The sequence below is a fragment of the Physella acuta genome, unplaced genomic scaffold (genome assembly GCF_028476545.2).
Source record: "Physella acuta isolate Inbredline_101_S28 unplaced genomic scaffold, ASM2847654v3 ptg000560l, whole genome shotgun sequence".
Lineage (NCBI taxonomy): Eukaryota > Metazoa > Mollusca > Gastropoda > Physidae > Physella > Physella acuta.
The window spans coordinates 202,422-229,752 of record NW_026732079.1 but is presented as its reverse complement, the minus strand read 5'-3'; the positions used below and the strand labels follow the sequence as shown (position 1 = coordinate 229,752).

At 35.3% G+C, this 27,331-nt stretch overlaps 1 protein-coding gene across 1 annotated transcript in view; it reads right to left on the bottom strand.

Annotated features, from left to right (window-relative positions):
- LOC131946406 (glutamate receptor) overlaps positions 1–27,331 on the bottom strand; it is an 88,368-nt gene that overhangs the window by 35,332 nt on the left and 25,705 nt on the right. Inside the window, exons 3-4 of the mRNA XM_059307153.1 lie at positions 13,042–13,287; positions 1,318–1,511 (exon numbers count right to left, since the gene is read on the bottom strand). Coding sequence (XP_059163136.1) covers positions 1,318–1,511; positions 13,042–13,287 — 440 coding nt within the window. The remainder of the gene's footprint in view (positions 1–1,317; positions 1,512–13,041; positions 13,288–27,331) is intronic.

Genomic DNA, 27,331 nt, shown 5'->3' with positions numbered 1-27,331 from the left:
ACATATTACTTTATAGAATATTTTTGCTTACATGTACTGAAAAAATTAAATGATGTATTTAAATTGAAAATAATTATTACTATCACTGTAAAACATTGAGATGTGTATGTCTAATACTTATTTTCTGATAAATTATTGCGTTTCTTTCCCTTAGGGCTTGGTGATAATGTCCCTTTAAGCATGTATGCCAGTGAAATATCAGTGATGTGTGGTTAAGTGGAAAAAAAAGCGTCTTGAAAATATGCTATTTCGGTTGGTCAGCTCGAAATCGTACGCATAATGTAGTATAATACCACACATGGCATTACACTACATTTGGCAATTTACAACATCTGATATAATACCACTTTTAACAATTTACCACATCTGACAATTTACCATAACTAGAACTTCACTGCATATAACAATATAATACGTCTGACAATTTACGATATCTGACAATTTACCAAATCTGACAATTTACATCATTTGACAATTTACAACATCTGACAGTTTACAACGCCTAACAATTTACAACATCATACTATTTACAATATCTGACAATATACCACGTCTGAAAATTTACCACATCTGACAATTTACAACATCTGACAATTTACAACATCTATCGTTTAACCCACAAGACAATTTTAAAATTATTACTTACTATCACTTTCATTTAAACAACATAAAACCATTAACATCCTAAATATGAATATAACGTCTTCCAATCACAACCGTGTACTTATCCATCAAGTCATATACTCACCTAGCTATTTGTATATGTAATTATTTAACTTATGTATTTACCCAATCTGACGACCATTAACCAATCACATGCATGTATTTACCACTTTTGAAAACTATTTACCACTTACATATAAAATATTTATATAATATGTATTTACCACTTATGACAATTATTTCCCACTAAAATCTACAAGTATTTACCACTTCTGACAACTATTTCCCACTAAAATCGACAGGTATTTATCACTTCTGACAACTAATTACCACTAAAATCGACATGTATTTACCACTTCTGACAACTATTTACCACTAAAATCTACATGTATTTACTACTTCTGACAAATGTTTACCACTAAAATCTACATGTATTTACCACTTCTGACAACTATTTACCACTAAAATCTACATGTATTTACCACTTCTGACAACTATTTCCCACTAAAATCTACATGTATTTACCACTTCTGGCAACTAATTACCACTAAAATCTACATGTATTTACCACTTCTGGCAACTATTTACCACAAAATTCTACATGTATTTATCACTTCTAACAACTATTTCCCACTAAAATCTACATGTATTTACCACGCTTAAGATGGTCTTCTCCGCCTTGTCGGTCCGCATGTCCAGCAAGATCCGTAGCTCCACGTCCTTATCCTGTAGGTGCTGCTCGCCTATCATCCGGTGGCAGTCGTCCACGCCCATGACGCGCTTGGCGTCTAGAATCACAGTTAGGTACCTGTTGGCGACCTGGTACAGCTGCTCCACGCGGGCCAGGCCTAGGGGTAGGTGGGGTGGGAGTGGAGTTTGGGGGGGGGGGGGGAGATATTAGAGCTCTAGTTAGTCACATCTAGGTACAGCTAACAGCTAATTATACTAGCCACATTTATAAACAGCTAATTAAACTAGCCACATCTATATACAGGTAATTATACTATCCACATATATGTACAGCTATTTGTACCAGCTATATATATATATATATATATATAAATATATATATATATATATATATATATATATATATATATATATATATATATATATATATATATATATATATATATATATATATATATATATATATATATATATATATATATATATATATATATATATATATATATATGGTGCCCTGTCAAAACGGCCTGGGACAAGACGGCCCCGTTAATTTGACCCCGTCAAATCGACCCCCGACAAGACGACCCAGTTAAAATAGACCCGTCAAAAGGGCCTCTACTTATTGGCTCCCGTCAAATGGGCTCCCGTCATATTGACTTGCGACATATAGGCTCCCGACTAATGGGCTCCCGATATTTTGGCTGCCGACAAATGGACTCCCGACATATTACCCCCTGACAAATAGGCTCAGGAGATATTGGCTCCCGACAAAGCGGCTTCCGACATATTGGCTCCCGACATAAGGGCTCAAGACAAATGGGCTCCCGACAAATGGGCTCACGACATATTTTATACCGATAAATGGGCTCCCGACAAATTGGCTCCCGGCAATTGGGTTCCCGACATATTGGCTTTTGACAAAATGACTCCCGACATATTGGCTCCAGACCAATGAATGGTGTCACAGTGTTTTTGTGTGACTGGGTTCACGATATAAACTTGCCACAGACCTTTCTCCTACCTTTATCTATCACGTACAAAATCACAAGACAAGCCTTCTTTTACGTTTTATATATATTTATTTTGTCTTCACATAGACGGCATGTTCAGCTAAGCTACGCCATGTTCTTGCCTTCCTCCTCCTACTTCTCACGCATGCGCACAACTACTGTCTTTTTCTGATGTAATCTCAAAACACACTCCCAAGATACGATCCAACAATGTTTCACTGTTATAAATGGCATGACCACTATTGGCATTAAAGTAACCATTTTGTCCTACCTCCAATACCACTTTAACCTCTTTTAAATGCCCGTATGAAATTGTTTTTCATGAACCAACATTAATTCACCAACAAATCGAGCCCTTAACAGCTAAATTCCACCAATTCTAAAGTTTTGATAATGTTTAATTTTCAACAGAAAAGATCTGTTGCTTAAAAGCGAGCACAGAAGATTAAATGTATGATATACATGATGTTTACATGATAACAGCATTTTCTTTTGATAACCTACAAGCATACAGCAGGTTGGAAGGTACAGTGTGGACCCTTCTCACCACACACTGAGTTGGAACAGCCTATAACCGACTCATTTATGGATGTCATAGATAGATGACCCTTAAATTAAAACATACTATATTTTATAATAGATAAACTAATATAAAAATAAGGCCTGCCGCACAAGAGATGCATACTTTGTATTACATAAGAGTGTTGGATAAGCTAACTCTAAAGAATATTGATGAAGGGGTCCCACTGGCAGGTGTCATATTCAATGAGACCGCTTTGCCGGGAGACTTAGTCTCTACAGAAACGGTATTGTAGGTGGTCATTTTGTCTGGAGCCAAATTGACAGGAGCCTTTTTGTCATTAGCCCAAATGACGCTAGCCTATTTGTCAGAAGTCGTAATGACGGGGCCGTTTTGTGGAGAAACTAAATGGCGGGAGCTTATTTGTCGGGAGTCGTAATGACGGGGGCCGTTTTGTGGAAAAAACTAAATGACGGGAGCCTATATGTCGGGAGCCAAAATGACGGGAGTCTATTTGTCAGGAGCCTTATTGACTGGAGCCCTTTTGTTGGGAGCCTATATAACGGGAGCCTATTTGTCGGTAGCCTAAATGACGGGAGCTTATTTGTTGGGTGCCTATATGACGGGGTCCATATGTCGCTGGCCCTTTTGACGGGGTCAATTTGATGGGGCCGATTTGTCGGGGCCGATTTGTCGGGGCCGATTTGTCGGGGTCGTTTTGACGGGGCCGTTTTGTCATTGGCTGTTTTGACGCCGCACGTATATATATATATATATATATATATATATATATATATATATATATATATATATATATATATATATATATATATCAGTGACAGGTGAACTCTACATCATCTGCTGCATGGATCGTTAGGTCCGAAAGGGTGACATGTTGAACTAAAGTTAACGAGACAATACGAAATAAACGTGTATAATCTCACACAGGTTTGAAAAGTCATGAAAACCCCCAAAAAATCACATAGGACTACGACTAAAAATACCTCGCACAATTTTACTAAAGCATTTTATTTGTATATATAACATATGGGGTACGCTATTCGTATTCTCCATTTAAAGTATGTGTATAACATTCCTAAACCACAGGCGCACACTGAGCCAGAAATGATGCTTTGTAAGCTATTTATCAACATATTTATCCAAGAATTTTAAATAGAACGAGCCTACCCGCGGCATATCATACGCCGCTATTTAGTTGTTTTATTTTCTACTTTTCAGGAATTCATAATTTGTGAATTTGACAGTACCAATGCTGCCACTGAAAATATTTGCTTTAAAACACTATCAGTAGGTCGTTGAGGACGATACTACCCCCACCCTCCTTTCCCCCAACCCCTACCCTACACCCCCCCCCCCCCCCCCCGTGAAAGCAATCTCCTCTTAGTTACCTCGTTTCAAAGTAAATTACCTGCCCCTAATAGCCTTCACTAAACCCGGCTCTACGATTTGTAAACATTTAGCGTGAACCAAAGCTCACCAGACCATGTAGGGATGGGGTGGTAGGTAGCGCGCTTACAGCTTGTTTTCTAGCGTCTCCCAGAAGAGAATTATATATATAGATACCCGCCGAAGTATGTGTATTAAACAATATATATTAAAAGATCGTTATTTAACAGTTCTATCTACCACCAAAATGTACACACAATGCAGTACCATAAACCAGCTCATTAATTGTGTAGACAAATCATTAAATGTTGGCTCAACATTGAGCGGAAAAGTGATTAATGTTTTCTCTCACTATAGTAATAGTTAGCTCCCATGTTTAAAATACAATTACATTCAAGGAACTTAACCATCAAATAAACTGTTATATTTAATAAAATAAGTTTATTATTAGCAGATAAAAAGTAAAACAGTTGATGTTTAATTATAATAATGGGAAAATAATTTGCTAGTGGATATTTAAAACAATTTAAAACCTTTTTCAAATTAATTACAAAATTTGTTAAATATGCTTATTAAAAACCCTTAACGGTTGCCTTACAAAATATTGAATTTATTACAACTTACGCTTATTACAACTGTTAAACGGTTCTAGTGGTTCTAGCTATTAAATTTTTAGACTTATTTGCCTCACCCAGGGTCGGCAACCTGCGGCTAGCGAGCCGCATGCGGCTCCTTAGATGTCATGATGAGGCCTTCCAGCTCCTTGCACTATTATTAATAGTTATATTGTTTAATTTTAAAAACTCATGACACAAAATATAAAGAAACACAAGTTTAAACTGAAGAAAAATTCTCATCCGAGAACAGTGAGAATACGTACAGTAGAGTGTATACGGACAGCCACATGGGCACCAGGCCCACAGCCGCGCTGTAGCCAGCCCATTAACAACTACGAGCCGGCCCGCGGCATAACATACGCCGCTATTTAGTTGTTTCTAATTTTCAATAATTCATAATTTGTGAATTCGACAGTACCAACGCTGACACTGAAAATATTTCTTTAAAACACTATAAGTAGCTCGTAAAGGACCATAACCCCCCCCCCCCCCTTCCTTCCCTCCACCCTCCTCCCCCCCCCCCCCCCTACGTTTAAAATCGTTGGCTCTGCTTGTAAACATTTAGAGTGAACACAGCTCACTAAAACCATGTAGGGGTGGGGAGGTAGGGAGAGCGTTTGCAGCTTGTTTTCTAACGGCTCGAAGAAGAGAATTATATATATAGATTCCACGCTGGCCACTGCCCAAGTGCCGGCTTCTTCGTACAGCGTTAAATGGGGAATGTTATTTTATTCATAATACATTTCCATATCCGTCAGTAATCATTAATATGACCTGAGTGACGTTTTTTAGTTATTAGCTTCCTACTGTTGTACTGGACTATGGGGTACGAGTTTACCCTGCGTCCAGTAGGGTGGAAGATATGCCTGGTGAGAACTGAAGGACTGAAGAGACCGATACAGAAATCAAACCGATATTCAAGCCCGTTAGTCGGAATTAGTCTAATGCGATGTGATGTCCGTATAGAAAAAAAATTTAACTTCTTCTAAAGTGGATTTGAATAGTCCTATATTATTAATTTTGTATCAATAAATTCACTATTCTGGCGAATAAGTGCATGTTTGTATGTGAATAAATATTATTTCATATTAAAAGCTATTTATTTTAAATAACAAATCAAATTTATGTACCTAACCCTTATCAAATAATAAAATATTGAAATTAAAATGTTAGTGGCTCTTTAAAAACTTGGAAATAGTGAAAAATGTAACTTTTGGCTCTTTTGTCTCAAAAGGTTGCCGACCCTGGCCTAAGCCTTATAAAATACCAAGTATTGAATTGAAAATGTTAGTGGCTCTTTAAAAAATTTGTAAATTTGGCTCTTCCGTCTTAAAAGGTTGACCGACCCCTGTTTTAGACTCCTCTGAGGCCTACCTTGAAGTATTGAAGTATTTATGTTGATTGTTAACATTGTCGCGGGTGTAAAAAATTAAGGTGAATGATACTTCTTCTTGTTAACAAAATAAAACTACATTATAATTACTGCCCCTCCCCCTTTCAAAAATATATGCTCTATTTCAGGAAAATCCCAACCCCTACCTGAACCAGCCCAACATTTTACAGGTATTTCCTCCTCCTACCGCCCCACACTCTCCCCTCATATATATATATATATATATATATATATATATATATATATATATATATATATATATATATATATATATATATATATATATATATATATATATATATATATATATATATATATATATATATATATATATATATATATATATATATATATATATTGCAGGACGAAATCGACAACAAAAGTATACTACTTTACATGCAAACAATGTACATTCTAAGTTAAGAACCTGAGTTGAATATTTTGAAACAGCCTGTTTTTTTATTAAGTGTTTAGTGAAAGCTGGGTCTTTTTCAACAAAACGGGCCTCCCTTTGAGGGAGCTGATTTTACACAAAGAATGTTACGAGTTTTTCAAGGGGCGTCGTAATGTTGGCAGGATATTTGTTAAAACGTAAATCCACTAAAACGGTCTAGTAGTTTTCTCCGATAATTCAGTAAAATACTTGACGGGGAAATAACTATAAAACATATTTTAAGATTACCTAAATAAATAAGAAATGAGAAAATATACATAATTTTAAACAATAAAATATGTTATTTACATATTAATAATACCTAATAGTGTGTATATTAAAACAACAGGATGTATATTTTATTTTGGATCAATTAATTTAATTTTTATCTTATATGCAAGATTGTATAACTTTCAATTTATTATATATGAGTTCCTAAAAGTAAAGTCAACGTTAATGCACGTACATTGTTCAGATGCGGCTTACCAAACTGAAATTATTATTATATTATTATTATGATGATGTTGACGTAGAAAGACAAAATGAAATGCTTAGAGAAGCAAGGCATAGAGAGGTAGAAGATGCCTTTGAAGTAGATGGAAAAAAAAATCACAAAATAATGTTTTTCCTTCGCACGTGTTGAAATTGTAAGTGTAAACACAGAATTAATGCACACATCGCACTCTCATAACTTCTTAATTTAGATCTATCTATAATCTATAACAATTATCAATTATTAATGTATTACTAATAAATAGTAGATCTATGAGCTTATAGTTTTATTATAATATAGAATCTACTTAGAATACTTCCATAGGATAACATTCATTCGCTGTTGAGTCATGGGTAAAAAGAAAGGCCGACAGGGACAGAAGAAGCTGCAGGGTCAGAAGGCCAAAGTGGCCAAACAGGCCAAGAAAAATAAAGTGGCCAAAGCCAAGTCTAAGGCTAGAAAATCTCAGTCTAAAGCTGTCAAAACTAATTTGAAAAAGATGACTTTCGACAACAGTAAAAAGATTGAAGTTCTGAATGCAGACATCACCAAAGTTTTGCTGGCTCCAGCCAAACTTCAGCTGTCTACTTCAAGTCAGCCACAGCCAGTTAACAAAGCAGACAGAGATGAGGACATGCCTGATGTTGGATCAGTGGCACAGAAGTTAGACCAAGCAGCTTTGTAGCCAAATCTCATCCTATCTAGCTCTTTTGTTCACACATGTAAAATATGACATTATTGTCCTGATGATTAACCTGATATATAGTTGATTCCCTGTGAATGTGGCTGGAGTTTTATTTTCTGTATGGATGGTGATATTGACATTAAAAGATGTTTACATTTTTAAAAAAACAACACAAAATAATTAACTAAAAAATAAAATTTAAATTTTATTTTTTTTTTAAATTAAAAAAGAAAATTAAAAAAAAGAAAGAAAAAAAAAAGAAAAAAAAGAAAAGAAAAAAATTAACTTAAATCTTAAAATACTGAACTGTGTATTTTATTAGGTCTGAGAGGAATAGAAAGAATAATATTTTAGGAATCGTTGTACATTTATTATATGCATATTCTCGTTAAGCCCATCAAGCTTTAAGTAACATCCCGAAATGTCAAGGATGATTCAAAACTCCCAATTCAAACGGATGAAACCCAAAACAGACAGACCCGATGAATACAGACAAGTTAAACCAGACTAGGCAGACACAAGATCAACCATCAGGGAGGCGCGAGGCCAAGCAGAATAGCAAAAGCTCAGACTAGACAGTACAGCTTCAGTTTGATTTGATATGGCTACGATCATTAAGCTCAACTGACACATGTCGTGGGTATAGCATTATAGTAAGTTGCATTGTACGACTCGAGAATATTTCCAGCTGACTTCCATAAGTTGACCAAGTACACATTTTTATGACAGCTTCACTACCCTAAGTTGAACAGGTACACATTTTTATGACAGCTTCACTAAAGTTGACCAAGTACACATTTTCAACTTGGTCTTCATTTCGATTGCCAGAGCATGTTCTTGCATGTTGTAGTTCAAGTTCTAGATATGGGCCAGAACAAATGCTGCCTGTTGTTGTAAGTTTACCATTTACCTGTCATGTTTACTAACATAAATATACCAGGTTTACTTTTATATAGTATGATGTATCATCATATTGAAGCCTGTCGCTTCCTTATATTTTTTCTAAATAGTTGCTTATCGCGTTTCTTTTGTGTTACTAGATGCACTTCGAGTAATATCTACCTTAATATATGCGTATATAATATAATTATGTACTAAGTATATCACACATTATAGCATGTAGCTCCCCTATAATGTTACTTGATGAACCATCAAATACTAACCTGTCGTTACCGTTTAATATAACTAGATGCACTACACTATGGCTGCTATTGCTATCTTATAACAGTACTACACTATGGCTGTTATTGCTATCTTATAACAGTACTACACTATGGCTGTTATTGCTATCTTATAACAGTACCACACTATGACTGTTATTGCTATCTTATTACAAGTTGCCCGCAGCAACCTTATACAGTTGCTAGCTCTTCCCATGAACTATTACATCTCCCCACAACTATTCGATGACAGAACATGACTACCCTAATCTCACCAAGTTAAACCAAACGAGAACAACAAAAAAATGTCGTAATCTTCCCTTAATCTGTAATCCGCTTACCCGTTCTCCGTCTTTTAAGTCACGTGCTCAACAAAGGTCAGACGACTCCGTTGACCTTTCGTCTGAAGCTCCAGGATTAAAGCAACAATCTCCCCCTCACTCCCCCCCCCCCCCACCCTTCGGTACTAAGCTCCGGTATTTTCTAGGGCATTCATGATACTATCACATTCTATTAATGGTACCTCTAATTAATAGCAATACCTTATAAAAGCACATCTTTTTAAAGCACGTCTTATTAGTATACTTTAGTGTTGGCAGCACGTCCTGTTTGTGTCATTTCATGTTAGAAGTACGTCATAATAAATAAGTCCTGTAAGTGGAATATCAACGCTAATTACCAGATCATATACTGGGGTACGTCCTGTTAATAGCACGTCATTGAAATACCATGTCATGTGACTTGTACGTCCTGTCAACAGCACGTCATTTAAGTACAGTGTTCTGTTACTTCTACGTCCTCTTAATAACATGTCATTAAAATAAATGTTCTGTAAATATCACGTCATTAAAATGACATCTCCTATTACTTGTACGTCGTTTTAATGTAACGTCCTGTCAATAGAAAGCCCTCTAATATCGGATATTGATCCACCTTGTTTAAAAGGCTTTCCATCACATCATTTTCTGAGTGATTTGCAGGTCTTTATTAGGGATCTTTTTGTAGCTATTTTTAGCTACTGGGCTCTAGTCATAGTACTGACAGTGTGTGAGTGTGTGTGGGGGGGGGGGATATAGTTTGAGATCTTTTGACAATGCATTTCCCTACACATTTTGACAGTTAGATGCATATATTTTTAAATATTGTCAACTGTAGGGAGTATTCGAGACCATAACGACGGTCCAAAATGTTAACCCACGAATCTTTAGAAAATTCTAAACACTTTGTTTTCAACGGGTAAATATCTCAATTATTTCAATGCAATAATTTGTTGTGTATAACTTTTAACAACAACTCATTTAATCCATAATCAGCATCGTTTCAAAGTCAGCTATTCTTCGCCAAGCGTATTGAAAAAAAAATGAAATCTTCGCTTTGTAAATAATTAGTTCGTTAATAATAACCCGAGGTCACACTTTTAAACTATACTCATTTTACACAATTTTAAAAATGTATTCCTTTTTCGTCATATTGCAACTAAATTATTGTTGAATTTTATCGCAACGATTTGTTTCCAAATTTAAACCTATATCAGTCTTGGGGTACAACAAATTTGGCATAATTTGATATACAATTTAATGTATAACTATCTTTAAAGCATTACGAAAATATTGCTATTTATAGAGGTAAAGGAGAGAAGTATCTAATTATCATTTTTCAAGGGACAGCACCCGCTCAGTGTTAATCGCCAATACATTAGTTTTGTTATGAACTGTACAGTGACTGAAGTATTGTGGCAATTAGAATATAATCATCCCAGAAAGTAAATTCCTAAACTGTAAATAAAACAGCCGATCGTATCTAACAGATGTTCAGTGTTAACTGACTATCGAGATAGCAGTAAATATAACTTACACAGGATTAAAGTGGTTAGTTCTATTTACCCAAACTTCTCATTGTACACCGTTCTATTGTTTGATTTTTTTCTATCAGATCTACTACTTACGCTTCCTGTTCTATTGTCAATATAATCTAGCCTCATTGTTCTTGAGTTGTACATATTTTTTAAAAAATGTCTTCATTACACGTTTCTCAAAAAAAAAAAAAAAATCAAGAATTTTCCTTAGTATTATCTCCCCCTGATATCTACTGTACCAAACGAAAACTAAATCCCTGAAGACTGTGTCCCCTCCCCCCTCTTTCACCTCCTTTAAAATCTCCCCCCCCCCCCTCATTTATCCTAGACTCGGGGTCCTGTAAGACGCGGTGAAGAACTACACAAGAAAGAGAAGAAGAAAAAAAAAGTTATTTATTATCTCCCCCTGTCGTCCCATAAAGTGAATGACCAGATTTATCACACGCGCCAGAACGGCGTATTAATTTCTCCTTTCTGCTGCACTCACAGCAGAAGACAACGGAATGGGCCGCGTTGATTGGTGGAAGAATGATGAGGAAAATATAGCCCCCCTCTTCTATCACCCCTCTCCCACACTCACCCCACCAACCGCACACACACATACACGCCGCAGTATTGATCCCCCCCCCCACAAGGACCTACATTATAAGAGAGTATGGGAGGTTTTTACTGCTACTCAGGATTACCCATGAGTCGCCGCGTCAGTAATGAGGTGATAAGGGGGGAGTAATTGGATTTTTGGTTTTAATGTGCAGCCAATCTGAAAGGGGAAAAAACTCTTTGATTTTTTTGTGCTTTTTGTTTGCTTGAACGTGTTCATCTTTTGTGTAATATTCCTGCTGAGCACACGATTATTTCTGTGTAGTGCCACGCAAGATTAATTTTATGCAAGCTAGTTTGTCAGAGGCCTTGTTAAACAGGTAATTTACAGTTACAAATGAAGTAGATTTAAACCTTTAGACGAGACTTTTATATTAATTTTGTTTATATTTTTGACAAGACAAAACTTAATCGAGATTCGATAAAATCACGTATATAGTCCTGCTTGGTTTAGAGTTAGATAAATGTTACCAATGGAGTAAATGTTACATATCTAGAACTAGTGACAAACCAATGGATTTGAGGCTGTGATTATATCATCGGTATTAGCAAACTAGCATAGAATCCGTACAGTTTACTTTTTTTTTTTTCAGTTGCTAATTCAAATTTTATTATGAACAGAAAGCAAGAACACAATTTGAATTAGTTGAAACAAATAATTTCGTTAAGAAATAAATAGGTTTCAAATTTATTTATTTATTTTTTAATTTTATTTTTTTCCGCCTCAGACACGTAATTTATAGCGTCAGTTGTGTGTTCGCTTTAGTATTACAGTTTTCATCATCGGCTTGTGAGGACTGATACTGATTTACAGTAGTAATATTTCTTTCTTACTTGTAGCCTACTTTCATTCATTTAAGATTGTTTACTTATACATAGATCTAATACAAAATCCGTACAGTTTACGATAATAATTTTGATCATTAGTATTGGTAGCAGTAAAAATTGTTTATTTATAATTGAATTATAACAGTTCTCAACACTCACAATCAAAAGGTTGATTTTCTTCTTCTTCTTCGTTCTTAATTTTAATTTGGATGGGATTTCGTCCAACACAATTAAGTATTAGGTGTCAACATGTGTAGCTCTGTATAGGCCGTTAACTCTGATTTCATAATGCTTTTGATTTAAATTTTAAAACAACTCCAAGCCACCATTTGTTTGATTTTGGAGTTGTCTGTCTTAGATGGTTTGCTGTCCCCAGATATCAAGCCTCACCTGCCCGGGGATTCGAATTCAGGAATGTTTTGTTTAAGAAGTCACGAGCTGTACCCACCTGATTACGCCGACACTTATACACCTACATTATACTTTTCAAAGATATCACTTGACTAATGTTTGTATCATCTGTGTTTTAAACATGGTATATTCAACACAATAGGGCTGGTAAGTAGGTCAATAAACACTTATATGGCTCATGCAGGTTTTAGTGAGCCGTAGAACTGGTTGGTAACCTACTCACCAGCCCTAATCACATTCATGACGGCTTAGTTCACGATGCGCGCGCATCTTTACCTTCATCATCATCGTAAAAGATGGTGACCTTCTTCCACTTGTAATACACGATGACGTCGACCACGGCGTGGACAGACAGGGGCTTCATGTAGATCTGGTAAGCGCCCCTGTTGGAGCTGTTGTGGGCGAGGCTGACGGTCAGGTAAGGCACGTTAAATGTGTCCGTGTAGGACTGGATGGTGGCCAGGGATGAGGCTCTGGACACGCCCACAATTGCCAGGACGCCCTTGGATAAATGCTGACACACTGGGAATAATATAATAAAAAAAAACTGTTAATAATGTATATCGATGTGTTTAATTTAAATTTAATTGGTATGTAATATTCTCAGACAGTGGTGTCGCTAGGTCGGGTGTCACCCGATGCGGCACTTCGTAGTGTCACCCCCCCCCCCCCTTTCCCAAAAAAAGTATATTATTAAATTTTTACTTAAAATAATTAATCGACAAGCATAAAAGCATTTTTCTTCTGAAAATTTGGCAATTTTTAGCCGTGGTGTCACCCCCCCCCCCCCCAAAAAAAATAGTGTCACCCAGTGCGGCCTGCACCCCCGCCCTCGCTATGCCTCTGTTCTCAGACCTCTATACCTAGGAACCTACTGGATTACTGAAGACATATTGAAGAAAAAACACACATAAACTGTTAAACAGTCGTACATTTTTTCATTATTATCTATATTTATAAGGTGTACCCTGACCATACTGTCGTGGAAACACTTAGATACATGCTAGCGCCCTATAGCGCAGAAAAATCAGGACAAAGGATGGGACACTGAAATAAAAGGCACAATGTAAAACTGTTATAAAGGCGTGTTTGATATGTTTATGTTTATGTCGTAAATCCAGGCTATATCACACAGAACCCACTGGATTTATAAAAAAAAAATATGACACACTGGAATAATAAAAACACATGTTGTAAAAGTAACTTGGTTTTCTATGTATGCGCCTTCCACGATACTTTAAAATCAGAGTTTCTTCCGCCCCCCCCCCCCCCCCCCGCCCCCCCCCCCCCCCGCCCCCCCCCCCCGCCCCCGAAGATAGTCTAACCCCCTTTCCCCCCCCCCCCCCCCCAAGGAAATGGAATTTATATAGAAAATATATAATTTTAAAATTATCCGCCTCCGCCGGAAATTTTAGTCCGCCACCCTACTCTCCCACCCCTCTCCCCCGAACATTTCAAGCCCCCCCCCCCCCCGCCCCCGGAGAAAAAGGTCTGGAAGAAATACTGTTTACAATAAATAGTTACATATTATGTTTCTTATATTTCATGCTAAAAGGTGCCAAGTAGCTCTTGTATTTATCAGTTTTGATGTAATCTTCGACCACGGCACTTTTGTGTAGTAAAGTAAAATTCGGTTTATATGAATCTCCTTAGTGATATACCACATTATCGTTGGGCGATTTTGGTTATGACCTAAAATTCGTTCAATTAACTCGTACGCTTTTTAGTGGTGAGATATGATTTCTTGTTATGAAGGACTTGGCTATGTAGGCTACTGGATCGCTTTGCGTTTAGTACCCTTTCTGATTTTAATCCTAACGATAACAGCATACACCTAATACCCTAGACATCTCCCAATTACTTTCCCAGATAGAAAGTTTATGGAATACTCTAGTATGATTCATAGAAGTATTCCAATGGCAGCCTAACTGAAAAGTACTCATAATGTATACCATTTTTTATTACACATTAGACTTTAATGTTGGAGTAGGGACTGATGTTTGTGTAATGGATGTGGAGTGTATAGCCAGGTTTACGTACAAGACTTGAGTTTAAAATCTTTCGTGCGATAACGTTACTAAAACACGATTACCGATACATGTAGATGCTATGAGAAATCAGTAGTATCGATACCATGGCTAGGTGACTTTTCAGGGTAGAATATCAGCAAATACGGAAAGCTGTCTCAACAGGTTAGTAATCGATTATTGATACTGCTGCTATCCCAAGTGGGTGAAAGGGTACTATCAAAATAGTTGTATCAATACTACACGTGGGAAGTTGATCGGTAGGGGGCAGGGTAAGCAAACATGTAGTATCGATACCACATTTTTTTAAAACTATCGGATGGTAGTGTAAAAGTATGTTAATGCTATATCGATACCATCGTTCGACGTTTGTGTTGTTGATTAATAAACAAGTAATAGTATCGATATCATTGTTTAGCATATGCGTAAGTATAAATTAAACAAAAGGTAATATCGATACTACAGATATCGAGTTTAAAAACGAAGCGATAATTCCAACAGCATCAGTCGACAAGTCTTTCTCTTCTGAAGAATGAGAGAGTAAGCAGGGGCGACTACTCCTGTCGGTCAGAGATTTAAAACTTAATTGAACTGACAGCAGTAACTCAATTAGTTCACGCCATTTTTTCCCCGCGTTGCATTTTAAAGACACCACTCTGTGCATTAGACTTTGTGTTTTAAACTGAAAAAAAAAACCAACCTAAAGGCTGCTATAGGATAAGTCATAAGCTTCAACTGGTCGCTAAAGACATATTCGTTTTCGTATTTTAAAGTTAAAAATTGAACGGTTTTGCATAACTGTATTAAAGTTTTGTTGTTTTAAAACTATTTACAAATAAAAGAATGAGCATTACAAAGTAGTTTGGTGGTTTTTACATTAGTTTGAATTGAAAGGATATACACTGCATGCAAATTATGATGTTTCAAAATCATGCTAACCTTTTATACTAATTCAAATCTTGAACATTTTCTTTTAAATGTATCTCTTACCTTAACAATCCTAAACTATATTTCAACTCTCGGTTGTATTTGACACAGCACAAATATACAGCCAAAAAAAAAAAAAAAAAAAAAAAAAAAAAAAAAAAAAAAAAAAAAAAACAGCAACACGTTTTTTTATCTGAACCAAACAATACTAATCACACAACAGAAAGCTACTCGCACCAAAAAACTATGTTTATCTCATGCAACACAAAACTATTCACACACATTTTTTTTAAACTGATGCAACACAAAACTTCTCACACAAAAAAAAATATCTCATGCAACACAAAACTACTCACACACACACAAAAATATCTCATGCAACACAAAACTACTCACACACACACACAAATATCTCATGCAACACAAAACTACTCACACACAAAAAAAAATATCTCATGCAACACAAAACTACTCACACACACACACTAATATCTCATGCAACACAAAACTACTCACACACAAAAAAATATCTCATGCAACACAAAACTACTCACACACAAAACAAAATATCTCATGCAACACAAATCTACTTACACAAAAAAATATCTCATTCAACACAAAACTACTCACACACACACAAAATATCTCATGCAACACAAAACTACTCACACACAAAAAAATATCTCATGCAACACAAAACTACTCACACACAAAAAAATATCTCATGCAACACAAAACTACTCACACACAAAAAAATATCACATGCAACACAAAACTACTCACACACAAAAAATATCTCATGCAACACAAAACTACTCACACACAAAAAAATATCTCATGCAACACAAAACTACTCACACACAAAAAAATATCACATGCAACACAAAACTACTCACACACAAAAAAATATCACATGCAACACAAAACTACTCACACACAAAAAATATCTCATGCAACACAAAACTACTCACACACAAAACAAAATATCTCATGCAACACAAATCTACTTACACAAAAAAATATCTCATTCAACACAAAACTACTCACACACACACAAAATATCTCATGCAACACAAAACTACTCACACACAAAAAAATATCTCATGCAACACAAAACTACTCACACACAAAAAAATATCTCATGCAACACAAAACTACTCACACACAAAAAAATATCTCATGCAACACAAAACTACTCACACACAAAAAATATCACATGCAACACAAAACTACTCACACACAAAAAATATCACATGCAACACAAAACTACTCACACCAAAAAATATCTCATGCAACACAAAACTGCTCACACACACAAAAAAATATCACATGCAACACAAAACTACTCTCACACAAAAAAAAATAGTTGAGGAAACAATCAAGCGCACCCATTAAAAATTCGTGTACCCAAAAATATCAACTGCAGCAACATTGCAGGGAAACCTCGTTAGATAATTACATCACTCAATAATTCCAACCTGTATCAATAATTTAATCCCTGAAACTTCGCAGATTTAAAAATAAATAAAACTCCAGTTGCTCTAGAATTTTTTTAGTTCTTCAGCAGAATATTTTAGCGTCTCTAGATTATCGAAGAAAAAAAAATAGTGGTTCCGGTTATTTCCCTTTAGCGAGAATTGGTTTTTTTTGTAAGAAATAAAACTTAGCAATCACGATGAGCGTCTGTTTCACGCTGGGATGGGAGGGGTGGGATTGGTGGTTGGCGGCGTCACTTAACTGGGAGTGGACGAAACTTCATTTACTTTAACTGTGGGAGAGGGGGTTGGAGTGGGTGGGGACAAGAACAATCCAACTTGGAACGTAATTGAATTTTCGTCCATTGTTTAAATCGTATCTGAAAAGTAAGGAATTATTTGTTGTGGGGATGTGGGGTTGGGGAAAGAGTTGTTTCAAATTAATGAAACTGTGCTTAATTATTTATTTTTAAATATGTAGCTTAAAAAACATTCGTTTAATCTGGAGAGCGTTGTATACTTAATTAAATGAAATCTTTCTGTTTGTTGATTCTGTACCACACACTCCCCACCCCCCTCGTCTTTGAATCGGCTTCGCCTTACATAACAAATTAGTCTAGTCAGTCTGGTAAGTAAAGTAAAGTTTTCCCTTTCAAACCTGACAGTCTATGGGGCAAGTGAAGTAGAGTTCACTTGTTTCTGAGACCTCGGCACATGAAGAGATAGTGTGGTCAGCACTATGCCCGGCCGCCTTTACTTTCCCTAACGTGAGTTAGGTACCCATCAGAGTTGGGTGGACTCAGGGACGGTCTACTGACTTGAACCCGGATTCGAACTCGAGACTTACGGGTTAGCAGTCCAGCTCTCTACCGCTAGACCACTCCGTCCCTAATCTAGAGGGACTACGAAAAAGAATAGTGGTACTTTCTTTTAATGTAATGGAAAAAAGAAATACATTATCCTTATCGTGTGTAATATATATATATATATATATATATATATATATATATATATATATATATATATATATATATATATATATATATATATATTTGAATATATTAGAATCGTAAGTATTGTATTAAAGAGGAGACGTACAGGAATTAGTCCTTGTAATAACTCTCAGGTATAAGAGTCATAGTAAAATCAACTAGGTATACTATTTAGGCATTAAAGAACCCGTAGTGCAATAGCATCCATACCCATAGCCACATCAATAAAATTTACATTTTTATATTTTCCAAATTTTCTCACATTACAACACATGACTTAAAAATGGACCATTACAAATTACACTGTGTAGAAACAATTTGCCTGATAAATATAGCGACCAAATCTACAGAATCGTCTATGCAATTCTGACAGCCGCTGTATAAACTTGCCATTTGTCATTCCGACGTGCAACTACCCTTGGAAGATAAATGGGTTCGAACCGGCCAACGATGCTCTTTAAGTTGCAGCGCGTGGACTTATAATTCGCTTTAATCGATTTTAAACTGCTCAAGTGATTACATCACACTTCGTGGATTTGATTTGATGCAACGTCAAGGATAAAATGGTACCTCGAGATACGGATTTAATCAGTTCCGTTAATTTGCTCAAACGTCAAGTCCCTCGTATCTCAACGCTTATAAAACTCTTGAAACTAATTGAAATGTCATTAAACAGTTCCAGTCTGTAAAACGTCCACTGAGTTGTTATTTTAAGTTGATTTTAATAAGAAAAAACGTATTTGAAAATTACAAAAATTGTCTACATGAATATACAATATGATGAAATAAATGATTTTAGAAGGTGTATTTCTGATTACGTTAGCTACAGATGGAATTGTTGGGTAGAGGGGACAGGCGGAATAGCTCCACTCGCTAAACTAGCTAAACTAATTCGGTCAATTTAGTTCAAAATATCGTTACACTCTAAAAACAGCATACTCTATAAGTAAGCTTGATGAATCTATACTCTGCTATACTGAAGATAATTGAATGTAAAAGCTTTATCTTTGTTTACGTTCAATTAGGTTTCGATGATACTTTTCTTTCATAAATATGTGCCCTTTTCCCCGATGATTTCTCACATTTAAAAAAAAAAAATCTTTACTGTAGACAGTGGTTTGTCCCTTCTCTCCCAGTTACGCAAGTATAAATAAATAAATATATATATATATATATATATATATATATATATATATATATATATAAATATATATATATAAATAAATAAATATATATATATATATATATATATATATATATATATATATATATATATATATATATATATATATATATATATATATATATATATATATATATATATATATTTAGACTTGTATTACGAACACGCTATTAAAAGAGAAAGTTATGACAACCATACCACACATTAGGTTATTTATAGACAACCAGACTAACGTGACATGGTTATCAAATGAGTTTTTGTAACGGAGTGATTTTTCACTATCTCAACCAACAGCGGACCCCTGTCGTCGTCCCCCCCCCCCCATTCAGCCCTAAAAATTAAAGCAACCAGATTAAATAGGCGTGGATTTTGCATCTAAGATCTTGTGAGAATACAAATGAAATGGGTATTAAATCATATGAAGACTTTCACTCTTCTAATCTTCACATTTTTATATCTTCGTTTTTATATGTACGCATTTGTGCATTCAAATCCTAGTGGCTATCTATTGTATGTTTTTTTTTTAATTTGATTTTTTAAATAAATATTCTTATAGTCCGATTAAAACAACTGACTATTCGTGTTTTTATTACAACTAACTGTATTGTTTGTGCATACTCCCTTAATAATGTAATGTCATGAAAAGTCATAACACAATTGCGTTTGGGCATACTTTTTTTTTATTTTATGTAAATAAACTGATACAATTGCAACAACAAATAATTATTTAATGTATCCTGACCCAACTGCTCGCAATTATTCATCTTATTGATTCGTTACTGCAAAAATTCACTGTCATATATTTGTTTTAATTATTACAATTCTATTACAAACATTGCGAAATAAACAGTGTCCTATTATAGAAACTCGCCTACGTATCTGAATCAAACCTTAATATCTACAACCAATCGATACGTAACATAATCTGTATGACATTTCCAGGCTAATGTTAATGTAACCGGAGAGAAAAAAATTATATTAAAAAAATATCACGGCTATCACGTGAAGTTTTAATAAATAAAATTATAACCATGTAACCAGATAATTAATTAACCTTTTAAATCAACGGCGTCGTGTCAAACAGGATATTGTATCTTAGTTACATTTTGAAAATTAGTTATATATTTATTATACATTATTTAATATTGACAATTAAATTACACATTTATTTAAATTGTATTAAATATTAATATATTATACTATATTTATGTATCTTATATACCAGTTATTCTTTGTCTGTTGTATACTCGGGGTGGGGGTGAGAATGGGGGTAGAGGGGGGGGGGGGGAAGATAGTGAAATTTACTAGTCACTTTTTGTTGACATTATTAATTATGGCTGCCATATCATTGTCTGTTTTAAATTAAGTCCGTCGAGAAATATAAACTAGTGTTGAGAAAAGAAAATATTGATTTAGATAATAAGGTAGGTCAATTAAAATTATTGATTTAGCTAATGATTTATGTCAATTAAAACTATTACCTGTCGTCCCGAATATCGGAGAAACGAGTAATCTATGGAAATTAGGTAATTTTTTTTTTAATTAGAGACCATTTATTTTATGAAAGAAGCTCAATCTGAATTATCAGATGTGCATGATCTTAGAAAAGTAGGTCAATCTGAATTATCCAAGACACAAATAAGTTAATGAAAGTAGGTCAATCTGAATTATCAGATATGCATGATCTGAGAAAAGTAGATGCAACTGAATTATCAGAGACACTAATAATTTCATGAAAGTAGGTCAATCTGAATTATCATAGACACACATAATTTTATGAAAGTAGGTCAATCTGAATTATCATAGACACAAATCATTCCAGGACAGTAGGTCAATCTGTATTACAAGTGACATCTATCACCCCATTCATGAAAGTAGGTCAATTTGAATTATCATAGACAAGTAATTTTATGAAAGTAGGTCAATCTGAATGATCATAGACACAAATCATTCCAGGACAGTAGGTCAATCTGTATTACAAGTGACATCTATCACCCCATTCATGAAAGTAGGTCAATCTGAATTATCATAGACACAATTAATTTTATGAAAGTAGGTCAATCTGAATTATCAGAGACACAAATCATTCCAGGAAAGTAGGTCAATCTATATTACAAGTGACATCTATCACCCCAGTCTGTAGACAACATCTCGAGCTGAATGAACTGGCCAATGGATCACGTGTCACACCCCAGTGATGTATCGATAACAAACGAGTTCAAACCCCACCCCGACCCTATCCATGTAACAATACTACTCACACCCTAGCCCACGCCCATAGACATTGCATTTTATTTCTCTTAAAACCTAAAGAAACTAATCTCCCCGACTCCCCCCCCCCCCCATACACATATACGCACACACACACACACATACACACTCCTATCGTCTCCGCCCTCCCCCCTTTTTACTTCTTAGCGAAATGTTTTTTTTCCCTCGTTCAGCTAGAAATTGATTCCCCGACTTTAACCTCTCCCAGACCCGCCTGAATTAACCCGCCCCTAATTTGGACATCTCGGCGTTCGATGCGGGTATCTGGGCCCTAATTCGGACTAGAGTGCCCCTGGTCAAGGATACCGATGGTCACTAATTATTGTTTTACTCATCAAGCGTACACACACTCACAGACTTACAGGAGATTTTAGATTAAAACCGTTGAATTGGTACGTGGAGAAGAGGCAATATTAAACACGATAGTTTTTAGAAGATGCTCAATAATAGATACTGGAGTAGAGATATATGTTTTGCATGATGATGTTTAGAAGTGTAATGTCAATCACTAGTAGAAGTCCTTGGTTTATAAACGATTATTTAGGAAGAAACTCAGTGCTGGACTTTGAAAGAAGCCTTTGTCTATTAGAACGATGATTGTACACGTTAAAATTGTTTTGGTAATAGGCCCTGTTCTATTAGTACGATGATTGTAGATATTAAAATTGTTTGATTTTAGTAGTAGTACTTGTTCTATTAGTACGATGATTATTGATATTTAAATTGTTTGATTTTAGTAGTAAGTATTACTTGTTCTTTTAGCACGATGATTGTAGATATTACGATTGTTTGATATTTGTAGTAGGCTCTAGTCTATAAGCATGATGATTGTAGATGTTAAAATTGTTTGACTTTGATAGTAAGCGCTGTTCTATTAGTACGATGATTGTAGATATTACGATTGTTTGATATTTGTAGTAGGCTCTAGTCTATAAGCATGATGATTGTAGATGTTAAAATTGTTTGACTTTGATAGTAAGCGCTGATCTATTAGTACGTTGATGTTATTTATAGTTCTACTTTCGAAAGAGCCACATCTATTAGTACGATGATTTTAGATGCCACACAATGCTGCGATGTAATCAAGCTTAGGGATGTTCTATTCCTACAAATGCATTTACACGATCACAGCATGCCGTCTTTGGAAATATTGTCGAGACCATCTGTAGTAGTGAGGTAATTGAGGTAGGTAGAAAGCTTCATGCGACATCCAATGATGAATGGCTGTCTCTAAAACAATGTATAAAACAAATTTGGTTGCTGATAATGCAGTATGTGCATGGCCTTTTTTTCTTCTCGTCCCTAAATTCTAATAGTGGAAATTAAGTATTACGTGTCAACTAGTTAAGCGCCATATAAAATGTGCACTCCGATTTCAGCCTGCTTTTGTTTTTGGATTTGCACCCAAAGAGTTGCTGTCTCCAGCTATCGAGGGTTCTAACCTGAGACTTTCCTGTTTAGCGACAAGAGCTTTACCGACTCTACCACGCCGACCCCTGCATGGTCTCTAAATTTAATATATATATATATATATATATATATATATATATATATATATATATATATATATATATATATATATATATATATATATATATATATATAAATATATATATATATATATATAAATATATGTATATATATATATATATATATATATATATATATATATATATATATATATATATATATATATATATATATATATATATATGTATATATATATGTATAAACGATTGTAAAGAACTGGGCCAGGACGATCCCATCCCCCACATCCCCCACCCCAGGCAAATAGAATCTTTGTGCAGGATCTGGAGACATGTATGTTCCCAAGTGAAAAATTACATATTCCCCCGGGCGGATTTTCCCATCTCCCCTGCTAACCAGCCTACAATACAAATGTTGTTTCATCAATCTCCAATATTTATGAATGGTTAATTGCGTTCTATCGCATTAGCCCTGATACAACGCTTTCCAGCGCGCATCTTATTTGCGCAGCCCCGGACATGCAAATAACGTATTTGTAATTACGTTGTTCCCCCGCCTGCTGATGTGACCTCTGCAGACAAAGGTCAAAGTGTCTTGGAAACACTTTTTTGTCACGTTTTCTTGTTAGGGATGTGGCGGGGTGTGGGGTGAGGAAGGGGGGAGCTCTTATAAAGGGGATGAACTCTGTTCGTCATATTGGCTTGAACTCAGTGTATTACCAAGGGGCTCAACTTACGTTTTCGCAATGGGATTTAACCCTGAGCTATCGTTGAGAAAATAAATGTTGATGTATTTAATTCAACAAGGTTATTGAATATTTTATTTAAAAAGAATATAACAATGTAATTGTATCATTTTTTTTATATTTTCTAATTCGCTTTTTACAACAAAAAAATTAATAAAAAAGCAAAAAAAAAAACGAGTGCTACATCTTATTAAGAGATTTTATTGTTTTCATATTTTGTTCTAATCATAAAACAAAAACATTAATTTATTTTTATGTTCCTAATTATCGTACCGATTAATAAAAGATCTATAACTAGCGTAAGCATCGGTGAAGTCTTCATTAATTTAATTTATTTTATATCTTTTATGAATGTCCTGCTTTAAGTGCGTTGTAAAAGGAAATTTCTGTCCTTCATAAAAAGTTGTAATATGTAATCAAAAGCTCTTTATATGGACATTGTCAGATGCAACTAACTGCCCTTTATATCTTCGTTGTTAGATGTAATTTAATGTATTTATATGTCCGTTATCAGATGTAATTAAATACTTTCGGTATGCTCGTTTTCAAATATAGTTAAATTCTCCTTATATTTTCGTTGCCTGAGTGAATTAGCTACCCATCATTTATCGTTGTTCTATCTCATTATTTTCTCCCATATCCTGGCCACAGCCCATGAGCCCAACCTGTCGCTGAGACATGCATTCTCCCACAATTAATTAGATCTTGATGCCGAGAATATGCAGAGTGAACTCTGCGACATGGCCTGTTCGGATTTGTCAAGCTAAAGTTCTAAAAATAATCATTACATCGCATCCCGTTAGGGCAATTTTTATCCAAATTATCTTGTCACTAAGATTTTTAAGATGGTATATTTTGTTGTATCTTAAATGAGTTATATTAAATTAAAGAAAAGCATAATAATATGGTAAGAATATAATGTATGTGCATGAGTTTATTGCAAAATCAGTTTGTAGGGAAAGACGTAAACTTAACACATACGTCTAGTGACTTTGACCATCAAATCTCCTCCATTTATTAATATCGGAAAACCTACTCAACTGGGATTGAAGAACCTTTCTTATGCTGTCTAGGTCACCATGCGGCGTCTGGGGTCGGGTTTGGGGGGTGCGGATAGCACCGGGTGACACCATTTAGGTGATTGACATCAAGTAAAAAAATACAGCAAAATATATAGAATAAATATGTTTTTTGCAAGTCCGATGAATGGTTAATTAGAGGCAAAATGTATTTAAGTACACATTAAAAATACCGACGGGGGGGGGGGGGGGAACAGGAGGAGGGGTAACACCATGACCTAAACATACACACTGTAGAGAAAACAATGTTACATCCAGCTGTATTATTAAGCGACTAAAGATAAATATCGTTAGTATTAATTGTGAACATTTTAAAGCTTTTGCCGAGGGTGGGGTGTGGGGACGGTGGGGGTTTGACACCAACTGAAAAGGTATAGGTGGATTATAATAATGAGTGCACAAATCGACATTATTTGGCAAAATCGGAGGAAGGTGTCACCAATTGCAACTATACATATATAGACCTATGTATGCATACTGTATATATATATATATATATATATATATATATATATATATATATATATATATATATATATATATATATATATATATATATATATATACTTTTTTTCCTTTGGTGGTGGGCGGAGGTTGATACACTTTTGGGTCGCACTGGGTGACACACGACCTAGCGACGCCACTGAGGCCGCTGATGAAACGTAATCAATTCAATTGCGTTTGTGCGTATCAGTTTATTTATCCCCGCGTTAACAATAAAGGGTGCACTGGCCCGCTAGTCTATCAGGAAAAATCCCTGTGGGCCCCCAGGAAAAAAATCTAGATGGGCCCCTAGAAAAAAAATCTAGATGGGCCCCTAGAAAAAAAAAATCTAGATGGGCCCCCAAAAAGAAAATATCTCGGTGGAGCCACATGACAGGCGTTGTTTTAGTTCTATTAGTCTTTTGATTACCATTTTTTTTTCATTTTACTACTCCGATTACTTCATGACAAGACGTAAAAGTCAGGCTTTGATGGTAAAAAAAAAATCCAACCTGAAAATTTCAATCTGGTGGGGGGGGGGGGGGGGGGGAGGGGTGAGTTCATTTAGAAATGTCCCTGCGGCTCCTGGACAGCCGGTTTACAAGCATGATCCTGGATATTATTTGTAAATAGCATCTGTGTCGAACGTACATTTAATACCCAATACACTCTGTCAATGCTAGAGATAGACTCAATCACACAGTCGTTAATGCTAGATAGGAACACTTCAGAAACATTAGAATGGTCGAATCTTAAAAGCAGAAACAAGTATGGAGGAATCTCATTATTTTGTAACAAGTGACCTATTGAGACCAAAAAATAGCGCCGATTTCCCTTTATCACTGAATTCTCAAAAAACCCAAGGATCAACAGTAGTACCAGACAATTCAACTCAGGTGAGAATCAACTGTGTGCTAGACAACTCAACACATGTGAAGTTCAACACTAGTAACAGACAATTCAACTCAAGTGAAGATAAAAAAATAGTACCAAACAATTCAACTCAGATAAATATCAACACTAGTACCATACAACTCAGATCAAGATCAACATTAGTACCACACAATTCAACTCAGGTAAAGATCAACACTAGTACCAGACAACACATGGGAAGATCACCAGTAGTATCCGACAATTCAACTAAACCTCTATTCAATGCTAATGGCCATTCAATGACGACAGTAACGACGTTTCAAGTGCTTGTTCTACACATCAATGAAACCCGAGTCTTTCGTCAACAGAATGAGATCTTTTTTTTCCAATCCAGCTTAATGATCACACCATTCTATTAAACTAGGCTAAAATAGAACGAGTAATCTGGCAGAAAAAAACACAACCGAAAATTGATCTGGCAATTTAATGTCTAGAGAATAGCTCACATTTGGCTCCTAAAAAAGTGATTTTAGTTTCGTATTTCATCTGAACAGTTACACATTTTCAACTTGGATATCATTTACTGAGGGTTCAGTTATTAGGTTTAGGCTACAGATTGGTTATAAATTTAGGCAAATATTAGGATTTAGTGACATAAGTTAAATAATACTATCCGCTTGAGAGGGAGGGGTTTATTAATTTATTAGTGTTGGTATTTCTTTTTCATGTCTTTATACTTCGATTTGAACAAGGTAAACTCACAAAGATGTCGAATTTCAGATGCCTGAATGTGTTTTCCCTACTTGATAAGTCTTAGTCATATACAACAAATGAACTTACACTATATATAACCGTAATGATGAACTAAAATATTTTAACAGATAAATGGGACGTCCCATCTAGCTACGATGGGTACCTAACTCACGTTAGGGAAAGTAAAGTAGTACTGACAACACTATCCTTTCAAAAGCAGAGGTTACAGAAACAGGTTAACTCTACTACGTCTGCCCCATGTGTCATGGG